General features: G+C 31.1%; 1 protein-coding gene across 1 annotated transcript; it reads left to right on the plus strand.

Moving 5' to 3' along the window:
• Window positions 1-8,422: 8,422 nt before the first annotated feature.
• On the plus strand, window positions 8,423-10,895 carry LOC136078091 (uncharacterized). The gene is made up of 2 exons (XM_065792929.1): window positions 8,423-9,052; window positions 9,769-10,895. Exon 2 carries the CDS (start codon window positions 9,783-9,785, stop codon window positions 10,893-10,895), a length of 1,113 nt encoding a protein of 370 aa, XP_065649001.1. The 5' UTR covers window positions 8,423-9,052; window positions 9,769-9,782.
• The last annotated feature ends 2,143 nt before the right edge of the window (window positions 10,896-13,038 follow it).

A 13,038-nucleotide genomic window follows, 5' to 3' on the forward strand; every position in this document is an offset into this window, starting at 1 on the left:
ATGTAAGATCTTTTATTCAGAATAAATTTGATTTGATTTGATTTGAATTAATTTGTTTTCTTGATCTTTCATTCAACTCAAAAGCAGAGAAACAACTAAAACTTTATTATTGCACATCTTAATATATATTCATATCGAATAATATCAAGTGCTTGTCTTTCTCTTAACAAGTTTAAAGTGAAGGTAAAAAAGGGTAGACATTGAAACACAATTGATTTTTCACTGCCTGTTGGATGGTAAACGAAACAATCTACGCAATTGCTGAGAGCTATTAAAGATTATTTTTGGTAATCCTTTTTAATACAAAATAACTCACAAACTATTTAAAAGCATACTCTAAATTATCTTTTTCGCTTGACATATAGCTTCTGAATAGCACTGATAATTTAATAAAATAAATTTTAGCGCATTTTTAAAATAAAACCCCCCGAAACATTACGATATTTCATAAAGATCTAAGCAAAGCCGCAGGAACATATTTGTTCCGGTTTCGTACAAATTTATTTCCCCCGTCGTACAAATTTATTTCCCACATAAATATATTTCCGAGTCGCACGCCGCACAGTGAGTCATAAAAAAATCCATAAAAAACGGCAAAATAAACCCCATAAAAAAAGTATTGCTGGAAATTAATTAATTTAATTATAATGTTACTAAATACCACTAAAAGTCAATAATTAACTTTTTTGTGAACAATTTTCAAGATTTCACCAATTTATACGCCTTTTTCCGAGACTTATTTATTTTATTTATCGGAAAACTCGTTCAAAAAAATCTAGCTTTTGTGTCACGCTTTTAAAATTGACATGGGTAAAAACAGTTCAAAATTTAATTTGAAGTCATATGTTTAAGATGTTTGGCAACTACTAACAACATTTTTGACAATAAACTTTGTTTTTAGTTTTTCATTACTGAGATCTCAAAAATGTGTCATAAATTGATTTTTTTAAATTAGTTTAATTATGAGTTTAAAAACTAAATGATTCCACCAGATTCCATGGTAGTTTTAATATTTTCCCATTAATAGGTATATATGAAAGCAGAAAAAATAAAAATCATTTGCCCAAACTTGCCCCAATTAAAATAAGACCTTTCAAATACTTCGGTTTTTTTGTGTGTTTTTTTTCGTTTTTAATTAAAACTTGCCGTATAAAGTAGCGAATATTAGTTCATTGCTTTCATTCATTAAACAAATTATACATTTAGTTCCTATTAGTAAAAAAACTCATGCTCATGCAGATGGTGCTAATTATCAAACTCAAAAACCAATATATGCAACGTTTGATGGCATAGTGCATGTTTTAAAATTAAAACTTGTGTATAAAATAAATTAAAATAGTTCATTGCTTACATTCAACATGAAAAGAATACATTTAGTTCCTATAATTCAAGAGTTAGGAATTAATCATGATAACTTACTCGAGGCTCTTCTACGTGAGTTTTATAGACTGGAGGGTCTATACTATGAAAGTATTGAAAAACCTGAAATGATAAATCTAAATAAAACTCTAATAATATTTAAATGTAAATTCCGATCAAAAATGCGGAAGTATGCAAGAACCTTCTCTAGACTTTTAGAACACGAGCGAACTTGGTTGAACAAAGATATTACTCTTAACAAAAAAAATGTTGCACCAGGTTCAGGTAGAAAGTGCAAGAACTGGGAAGATATAGGTGATAGAAGCAGAAGATCTAAGGTATTAATAAATAAATTAAATTCGACCCAGTTAAAAAAATAGTTCACAAGCTTAAGTATTAAATATTATCTTGTTTAAGGTTGCCAAATTGGCTGAACATCCTGCTGAAGCATTGGCATTAGCTTCAATAAAAAAAGCCACTAGAGATCCTAGCAAAAAAGGCTTCGTTGATCTTGTGAAAAGTGCTACAAACTCTGAAAAAGATAAAATCAAAAAGATAAATTTTCCGATAAAAATGAAACCGAAGATGCCTTGAGCTTAAAAATTCAGTGTGACCTTTCTGATGAACAGTATCAAATTATTAGAAATTCATCGATAATAGATAATGCAGATATTTATCCTTCACTTCATGAAATTAAGAATAAGAGACAAAAATGTTATCCTGAGGGTTTAATTGTGACAGAAACATCTGCTTCAACTTCTCTACAGTGTATGTTAATCATACTCTGACAAGGATATTAACTTTTACGGAATATCAAGACTCTATGAGAATGTTTGCTGAAATTGGGGGAGGTTCAAAGGTCTACTTCATTTTAAAGGTGGTTTTGATGGTGCCATTAGTCAAAGTGTCTATAAACAAAAATACACTGATACAAATATTGGTGAAGTTAATGAACAAAGTCTTTTCCAGACAGCTGTTGTTCCACTTAAATTAACCATCATGAACAAAAATGTATGGTTAAATAAAAAGCTCTCTAGTACACATTACTGTAGACCCCTCCATCTCCAATATCAAAAAGAAACGGAAGAATTGATAAGAAATGAATATGAACTTTTAAAAGCAGAAATAAGTAGATTAGTCAAGTTTGAAGTAAAGTTAGAAGTAGAGAAAGGCAAACCGGATACGATTATCACATTTAAGTTCAAACTAAATTTAACCATGTTTGATGGTAAAGTGGTTAATGCCCTCACTAACACTCTGTCCTCGCAATCATGTAATGTTTGCGGAGCTAAGCCCAGTGAACTTAATAACCCAGCATTGATCAGATCTAAACCAATCAATGAAAAAGCTTTATCTTTGGGTCTTTCTACTCTGCATTGCTGGCTGAGATGTTTTGAATATATTTTACATTTAGGATATAAATTAGACATTAAAAAATACTTTGCCAAATCCCCTGCTGAAAAAGCATTAGTAAAAAGTAAAAAAACTATTGCTGGTATGTGATTCCCCCAAATGTTCATAAACTCTTGGAACATGGTGTGCAGATATCTGAGGCATTTGAACTGCCAATTGGTTACTTCTCTGAAGAGTCACAAGAGGCTCTAAATAAAGAAATTCGCAAAGCTAGATTAAACCATACAGCCAAGATATCTAGAAAGAATGTTATGAAAAACTGCTACCAATACTTGTTGATTAGAAGTGATCCTGTAATATCAAACACTTGTTTTAAAAAATACAAGGTTGAAAATGGAAAAACACTTACCCCTGAAGTTTTATCTTTGTTAATGCTGTAATAATGAAATAAAGCCTTTTTATTAGTATTAGGTTTTCTTTTTTTGTTTTCTTGAAAGAAAAATTAGATAAGATAAATATTTATTTTGTTTTTAATATATTTTAATATTATATAATATTAAAATATTTTTCGAACCAGTTTTCCTTTTTAATTAATAAACGTTTTGGTTTGAGGAATTTAATTTTTTTAAATTAAGTCAGTCATTGTGCGCGTAAAAGTCTCTAACGCGTATACGCGTAAATAGTACGAGCCTTAGGAACAAGAAATATTTAGATTAAAAAATATGTGGTATTCTTTTATATGGTATTTTGGATCAAGGAATTCGATTTTTTTATTTAGGTTATATTTTACGCGCGTAAAAGACAGTTACACGCGTATGTGCGCACCTTACGCGTCATAGGTACGCGTAAAAAATTTTTTTAATAGAAAGTTTAAATTTTTTGACCCAAAATAGGATAATATTGATGTATCACATAATTATATATGATAGTTATATAATTTTTGCCGTTTTTTCACCTTTCTGACTCACTGTGCGCCGATTGGTTAAAGAGGCCACCCGAAATAACTAAACAACGCCATACAAACTAAACAACAACGCCCATAAATTTTCTTCCTATCCTGATTAGAAGTGAGTTTAAATTTACATTAGGTTTTAATAAACAAATTAATAACTTTCATGCCAAGTATGATATATCATTTTTATATTTATTCTTAAGCAATGCCTAAGATCAATGCAAAATCTCAAGAGCTACGTCTCGAAGAGATAAGACAATACGTATTAGAAGGAAAGTATGCAAATACTGTTTTGAACAGTGAAAAACGTGGCCTCAGAATAACTGCAAGAAATTTTAAAGGAATAGGCAAGTGAATTTTAATTATTTGGTATCTGTAGTAGACCCGATCAAGACTAATACAAGTAATTTAGTAGTAGGTTTTTATTATATTATCTAAAATAAAATGGAACACAATATACATAATCTAAATATAATAACAATATTGCAATAACACAATATCACAGTATCTAATACTTTCCACTTAGTTTTAAATATTTTGTTTTAAGTTCAGGCTTTTAACATATGTTTGAACTAAGTTTTAAAATTTGGTTGAATATTTAGATGGACGTTTGTACTATATTTGAGATGAATCTCTACGACTTGTTTTGTATAGTCAAGAAGAAAAAAAAAGGGTTCTTAAAGAATGTTATAATGATGCTGGTGAGGCACACCAGGGAATAGTAAGAACTCAAAATAAAATTAAAAATTTGTACTATTGGATGTCAATTACACCTGATGTGGAAGCATGGGTTAAGTACTGTTTGCTTTTTACGAAGGCTTTATGTTTATTTTCTTAATAATATAAAAACAATAAACATGTAACTTTCATTATTAATATAAAATTTAAATTATACATGCAACTATAATATACACTATAAATTGTATTTTTCTAATTAAATAGTATATAGTTTATATTATAGATCAAGACATGTAAACAATGTCAATCATTTGAAAAAATAAAAACAATTGCGCCACAACTACACCCAATTCAGGTTACTGAAAGATGGGCAGTTTTAGAAGTAGATCTAATTGGTCCATTACCTGAAACAGTGAATGGCAATAAATATGTTTTAATAATAACAGATTTGTTTACAAAATGGATTGTTGCTAGTGTATTGTCTGAAAAATCTGCTGCTGCTGTAGCTACTGCTTTGGTTAACACTTTTTATACTTATGGTCCACCAAAAAAGTAATTACTAAGGAAGAGAATTTGTGAATGAGGTAAAGACTAAAAAGGTTTCTAAAACTTTTGTTTTCTTTGTGTTATTGAAAATTTATTTTATTAGTTTTTTTTATTATTTTTTATGTATAGCTTAACAATAAAATTTTTCAATTAATGGGTATTAAACATTCTGTGACATCAGCATACCATCCTCAAATTAATGGTCAAGATGAACGTACAAATCAAACTTTTAGACGTGCTTTAAGCAAGTATACTAATAATGAGATGAATGACTGGGATAGGTTTAGTAGTGTATATTCTTATTTCATTTTCCTTATATATACACTAAAATTTATTATTACAATAATTTTTTTATACGATTTGTATTAGTTACACATCTGCAATTGCTAATGGACTGAACATATCATGCCAGAAATCTACAAAGACGACTCCGTTTTATCTAATGTATTTAAGACATCCTCCAGGTATTGAGATGATTAATGTTCTAAATGAGACTGATGATTCTTTAAATAGTAGTTTTCTTGAAAAAATATCTGACTTTACAGTAGAAAAGTTAGTTAATGATTGTGAGAAAGGCTGTTGAGAAAAAAGTTAGGGAAAATATAAAAATTGCTCAAGAAAAGCAGTGTAAGCAACATATGAAAAAAGTTGCAAAAAAGGGTATAAAGACATTTATATTTAAAATAAATGATCAAGTGATGAAGTTAAATGCAAGAAAACGAGGTCGCAAAGGTGAGCCTTGATCTTAGGAGTGGATGAGACCATATACTCTAGCTGATTTAAACATAAAAGGTCAATGCACTTTAGAAAACCTTAATGGTGAAATTTTAAAAACAAAAGTAAACGTTTCTCAGCTTAAACCTTATTATCCATGTCAAGACATAGAAACTAATATTCAACATTTAGAAGCAACTCATTTAGATTTGTCATACAGTAGTTATCCTGCAACAAATACAGTCAAAAAATCTGAACCTGGTCAAATAACGTCATCACAAAATCAATTTTATATAAAAAAATTGACTCTATTGATACTTATTCATCCAAAAATAGCATTACATTTAGTGTACCAATATCTGAATTTAAGAATATATTGAATCAAAACATGTTAGAAGATATTGAAATTAATGCCGCTCAAGCAATATTAAACACCTTATTAGAAACAATTCTTATGTTCCGTATACAGTCACAGAAGATGCTACAAATTTTGCATGACGGATACCTTCACTGATTGTTGATTAGCACACTTGGTTGCAGCAATGGATTCGTTAAAATTTATGACTTAATAAAGACAGAAAGGACAACTTTGCATGTGCAAAAACAAATTGCTTCAATTATATCATATTCTAAAAATACAGTTATGTGTCAATACCAATCATGTCAGCAACAAGTTGGAGGAATTGACTGTGGTTTGTTTGCAATTGCATTTGCAGTAGATATTTGTATGGGACAAAATGTTGCATCCATTTCGTACAATCAATCTGCAATGCGCCAGCTTTTCTTATAAATTAATGGGGGAAATAAATTTGTACGACTCCGGTAGATGATAAATTGCATTAGCGCAAAAACCAAAGTTTTCTCGTCTGACTTCCCAAAGTTCACAGGAAAAAAAAAGTCAGACGAAACATCGTCTACTCATGATGATAATAACAATACTTTCTTTGTGTTTCGTAAACAAAATCAAACTTTAAATGATATTTAATCTTTAAAAATCTGTGAAAAGTTGATAACTTAATCATTTTAGTCATAAGGCTATTAATTCATGTCGTATGCCTAATTAACTGTGGACGTTCATTGCTTTCATTCGCGACAAAATTGTCACGATTAGCTTTTCACATAAAGATTAAAAAAAAATTCAATATCTTCTAAATTTAACAAAAAGCAATATTTTTAGTTAGCTAAGTCTTAAATTCAATTCATAAAACTAAAATTTCATTTTTCTTCACAGCTTTTCTATTGAAATATATATAAAATATTTTTTTGTTCAAACATGGTGACAGTTTTGGCACATATATACAAGCACTTATAACAAGATCTTTATTACTACTACTTTATCTACTAGTAACATGATCTATTTCATGATTATTTCCAGAATAAAGTTTTCATATGACGAGCATAATTTTGTTGCACAGTGGGCCAGGTTGTGATAAAATTCAAAAATGTCCTGTTTTTTTTTTTAAATACGTGTATAATATATATCATGGCCTTATAGCCCATGATATATACTATGCACGTATAAAAAGAATATCTATTTTGGACCATGGCTCATGGTCTAAAATGTAACATTTGGAACATCGCAATCAACCTTTTTACTTTACAAAAAAAATAGTTATTGTAAAAGTTCATGTCACTAGGTTTCAGTCAACTGAAAAATTCCAGTCAATAGGTTTACTATTTCCAGTCAGCCTTTTTTTCAATAGTTACAGTTTTTCTAGGTCTATAGACTCCTAATTGAAAAAAATCTCTACGGGTAAGTTGGCAAAATTTTCACGTGGTAAGTTGCATTTTCTATGGAAAAAAATATAAATTTTTATGAAATTAATTTTTTTATTTTTAATTTTTGACAATATTGGAAAAATTTATTTTTACAAAAAAAATATAAATTTTTTTAGATTCTTTTTTAAAGATAAATGGTGAGCGACTGTTTTGGCTGTTATTCGTACAAATATTTGGTACCAGCTAAAAGTAAAAATAAATTTTTGGCTTGAAATTATTGCCAAAATAAATAGTAAAAAGATTTTATATTATAAATTTTGCACTTAATAGTATATTAATTATCAATTTTATTGTTCGCACCAACTTACCCCTGGGTGGGGTATGTTGGCTAATTTTTTTTTGAGGCCCTAGAAGGGCACCGATAAAATTTATATAATAATGAATGCTAGTTAAAAATGTTACCTAACTTTTTACTTTTTAACCCTTTATTGGTCACCTTATGATAGCTTCATTCAAAAAATTATTTCTTTTATGTATAAAACTAGTTTATGTTACTATTATTAAGTATTATTCTTTAAAAAAATATTTTTTTTAACCATTCTACCAGAAGATATTGATAAGATCCATATGGATCCTTTGTACATGTTTAAAGAGTTTAAATAAATAATTTATATTATTTCTATAAAATATGACTTAATATAAACATATATATTATTATTATTATTATTATTATTATTATTATTATTATTATTATGTATTTCGATGATAAGAAAAGTTAACAAGTTTATGCAATACAAATATATAAATACATGGCTGGGGCAAGAAGAAGACAAGTTCTGTCTTATCACCAAGCCCCTTTAAATAAAAATGTCATTAATAAAAATACAAAACAAAGTAACTCGTTAAATAAACGTTAAACAAAACGTTGCGTTAAAATAAAATAACGATAAATAAAAACTAAAAAACATTTTACGCTATATTACAGTGTAATATATCCAAAAGTATACGAAGATTTTTTAATTAATTATTTTAATTAAATTATTTTTTTCCTAACTGGTTTTAGATTTATCAACCTTTTGAACTTATAGTGCAGTCGGTTGATGCTTTTTTACGTAACAATATTTCACTGCCGGACACCAACAAATCCTTTTGCACAACTTAAGTTTATATATTCCTGTATGTAAAACAATCGAGACAAAAACCGTTAAGCGAATAAAATTGGTTAAATTGGTCTTTAAAGATAAGAAAGATTTGTGTCTTGTTGACGCCATTATATTACGTCACGGTCGTAGTAATAACCAAATTCGGACGAATAACGGACGAATAAATAAAAACATGGCACGTTGTTAATGATTGAACTTTGCTATGACATCGCAAACGGTGGACACTTTTTATTAACAACTATAAATAATTTTTTAAAGAGTGAAAAAAGAAAAAGAAAAATCAATAAATCAGGAGATATTTTGCTTTAGTTTTTCAAAAATATAATTAATTATAAAGAAAAAACGAAATATCTAAAAAGAAGAAAAAAGAACGAACTATTTGAAAGGATATAAAATAAACTACAAAAGTAACGAAAATAATAATAAACAAAAAAAAGTTTAAAAATGAATGAAAAAGGAAAGAAAACATTCGAAAATTTGGGAAAACTCGGCATAACAAGATTTTATATTGTTTTTACTTTTTTCATATTTCGTTAGTTATTCATTTCATATTATGATTTATTTTAAGGTAGTTTTATTTAGCTATGCAATGATGTTTTCCGTTATGTAATGATATTTTCTTTTCTTTAGTTTTTAGTATATGTAGTGCATATAGCTTTACTTATTATTTGTTGCTAATCATTAAAATCATTTGCTAGTTATTTACTCCATCATGTTAGTTTTATAAAGTGTTTCTTTTTTTCTTTCTATGTTTTATGAATTATTTATTGTTACTAGTTTGCTTGATTACATTATTATGCTTTGTACTTTTTTAGCGGTAGCTTTGTTTGTAATGTTTATCCCTTTTTTTGGTTTTTGTTTTTCACAGTGTTTTTCTGTTTTTGTTTTTTTTGTTTATTGTGTTATTGTGTTATTGTACAATATATTATGGTTTTCATATTTTAACAATTATGATTAACATATTTACTAAATCTATATAATTTTTTTAGTAGTAGTCGTTTTTATGTCATCGTTAATTGTTACGTTTTGTCAATTTTTACTGTTTGTAACTGTAGCTATGTATGTATAAATGATTATTGTATAAAACGTAATATTGATTTATTTTATTTATTGTAATTACTGTATTACTATTATTATTATTATTACTATTAATAATATAATTATTAATATTACCAAGATTATTTGTATATATGTAAATTATTTTTTTAAGGTATTTACTTGTATGCTCTGTATGTTGTATTACTCTGTATGCTTATTTCGTGATGCGCTTTTCATTTCTTTCAGTTTTAATAACAATCATGTCTACCAGTAAAAGAAGAAAAATAGAGCTTGTTGATGTCACACAATTTCCTGAGGTACTTGTTCCTGTGCGTGATATCAATTGGGAATTGTGCATTTTGTGTCAGCGTGTTTCACCGGAACCTCTTATAATTCCCAAAGAGGCAGGTTATAAAACTCTAAGTGAAAACTTGATCGAGTTCGATAATCATGAAGCTTTGCCACCAACTATTCGCTTGGATAAAATAAGTGATGGAAAGGAGTTATTGCACGCATTAATTGTTAATAAGGCAAAGTACCACAAGCTTTGCCGTAACAAGTACGACTCTCAGAAACTGCAGAGAATCATTGAGAGAAACCAAAATGTGCAAGATGATTCTGAAAACGCCCAGAGCTCTGCTAGGTGCATGCGATCCTCATGTAAAGCAGTTGACATAAAAAGTTGTTGTTTGTTTTGTGATGGTGAATCTGTGACAGGCAACCCCTTAGTACAGGCAAGCACAAAAGAAATTGGCCCAAAAGTGTATGCTCTAGCCATTGAAATGCAGGACACAAATCTGCTTAACAAAATAGCAAACCAAGATTTCATAGCACTCGAAGTCAAATATCATAAAGACTGTTACAGGGGATTTCTCAACAGAGCCCGCAGTCATGAGCGCTCCTTTAGCAATGATGAACACAATCTCTATCGATTGACTTATGGCTCTGTCATTGCGGAATTGGTTAGTTACATGGAAGAGATGTTTATATATGGTACATCATCCCCTGTTTTTAAGCTGTCTGACATCAATAAACTTTGTGCAGATCGTATGTCGAGTCTCGGAGTTCAGTCTGAGTCTATCAACCGAACTAGACTGAAGGACGATTTAATTTCCTTAGTTCCTGGTTTGAGGGAAGACAAGTGTGGTAAAGAAGTCATCTTAAGCTTTGAGCCAGATGTGGGTAATGCCATACGTGATGCTTGCAACTTCAACGATATGTCGGACGGTATTTGCATTGCTCAGGCAGCTGGTATTCTCCGTAGAGATATGTTTAGAGAGTTTCCCAAATTCAGCGGCTCGCTTATAGGCGACTTTGGATCTCGTGATTGTGTGCCACCTTCCCTTGTAAATTTTGTTAATACTCTTTTATGAGGCTACAATATCGACAATGGTTCACCTGCTTCCGCACCCGAGCAGGAAGCTGCTTATTCCATTGCACAGTTAATTCGATTTAATAGTGTAAAGCGTAGCAGAGCCAACAGACCTCAACAAATACGTCATCAAGCAAACCAAGAAACTCCATTGGCCGTGTACCTTAGTTTGATGATCCATAACTGCACTCGGAAAAGATCGATGTCGACAAATTGAATTCTCTAGGTTTAAGTATTTCATATGACCGAGTTCAAGAAATTGAATCAAGTTTGACCAATGAAAAGTGCAAATTTTATGAGCAAATAGGTCATGTGATACCAAGTTGCCTGTCTGAAGGTGTTTTTACAACAGCTGCGATAGACAATATTGATCACAATCCATCTTCAACTACATCTAACGATTCATTCCACGGCTCTAGCGTCACAATTATTCAACATCCGGATACTCCCCCATTCAAATTCAAAATCCACTTCAGATGGACTCCTTTGGTCTAGGAAAATTAATAGCAAATTGCCGGATACATACACCACTCTCCCTGCAACGAATAATGTTGTTTCCGAACCACTAATGACCACCGTGAATGCATCACCTATTGCTAGTGATCCAATAACCATTGAGCAGTTGACACCTTGGCTAAATTCTGTGCAGGAGTCTGTGTATAACACATCAACAAATAAAACTTCATTCGCTGCTTTCCATGCGGAAAGAAATATGCATCCAGCAACCTTTCCATGTCATAACATACTATTGCCATTGCTAACAGATCACATTCAGTCTCCAGCAACAGTACGCCATTTGATGGATGTAATAATAAAAATAACGAGTGCTGTCAATAACAAACAAGGTGCTGTTATAACTGGTGATCAGCCCGTGTACGCAGTTGCAAAGTATATACAATGGAAGTTTCCGGATGTTTATGGAGAGGATAAAATAGTCATTATGATGGGTGGACTCCATATTGAAATGGCCATTCAAAACATGATTGGAAAGTGGTTGAAGGGCAGTGGTTGGACTGAAATGTTCATAAAAGCAGAGGTTGCTAGCATTGGAAGGAGTGAGTCGCTGCTTAAATCGTCGCACATAAAGAGAACAAGATATGCGCACGAAGTGAGCCTGGCATCTCTTTTCATTCTTCGTGATGAGGCGTATAAGCTAGATTGTAAGGACTTTGTTGAGTCATTGGAAGAGTGGATTTCCAGGAAAAGCAACGAATCTAATCAGTTTCTTTATTGGCAAACCGTTATGGAGTTGGAGAGCCTGCTACTGAGTTTTGTGCGCAGTATTCGCGAATCAAACTTCGAGGAGTACGTGCGAATGCTAAAGCAGATTGCTCCGTGGTTCTTCGCACTTGATCTAACTAATTACTCTCGCTGGTTGCCGGTTTTCATCAAAACCTTGGAAGAGCTACCTGTCCGACACCCTTATGTGTTTGAGGAATTCAAAAAGGGCCACTTCACAAGTAGGAAAACTAACGCGGACTTCTCTGCCATGTCTGATGACCAGCTTCATGAACAGAACAACAAATTGATCAAGAGTGACGGAGGAGCAATCAATGTACTTCATAACGAAACTGCTCTTTTTAAGTGGATGGTGGCTGGTCCAGAAATTTCTCGAATGATTAATGAGTTTGAGAATGAAGTTCGCAGTTCCACTTCTTTGGGTTATCAACACCGTCGCCATCATGAAGACAGAAATAGTTTTCAGACTCGTTATCTTCATCACGTGTCTGAAGTGGTGAAATCTATGCGCGATGATGGGAATCCTTTTGCGGAGCAGTTACTGCAGACAGCAGACAACCATAAGATTATAATGTCCAATTCAGCCGAAAAAAACTGTTCAAGAAGCCAAGATCACAGGGCAACAGCAATACAACGAGTACGTAGCTGACCGTCTTGTGTCCAGACAAAAGTCAATTCATGAGCCTTTGAAAAGAAACAAATTTGAATTGTTCCACAGTTTGAAAATTCCAGGTTCCAAACATAAAACTAAAATCGCTGATCTTAAACATGACTCCAACTACTTTTGTAAAATGTATGTAGCAAGTCAAAATCGTGTTAGTGATATAGAGGATTTCTTTTCACACGAAAACAACCGTTATCCGCCGTCAATTTCTGAATTCGGAAGGAAGCGTAAGGCCACCAGC

The sequence above is a fragment of the Hydra vulgaris genome, chromosome 03 (assembly GCF_038396675.1).
Source record: "Hydra vulgaris chromosome 03, alternate assembly HydraT2T_AEP".
In the NCBI taxonomy this organism is placed as follows: domain Eukaryota; kingdom Metazoa; phylum Cnidaria; class Hydrozoa; order Anthoathecata; family Hydridae; genus Hydra; species Hydra vulgaris.

Coding starts and splice junctions, on each gene's coding strand:
- LOC136078091 (XM_065792929.1), top strand. CDS start 9,783: ATGTCTACCAGTAAAAGAAGAAAAATAGAGCTTGTTGATGTCACACAA.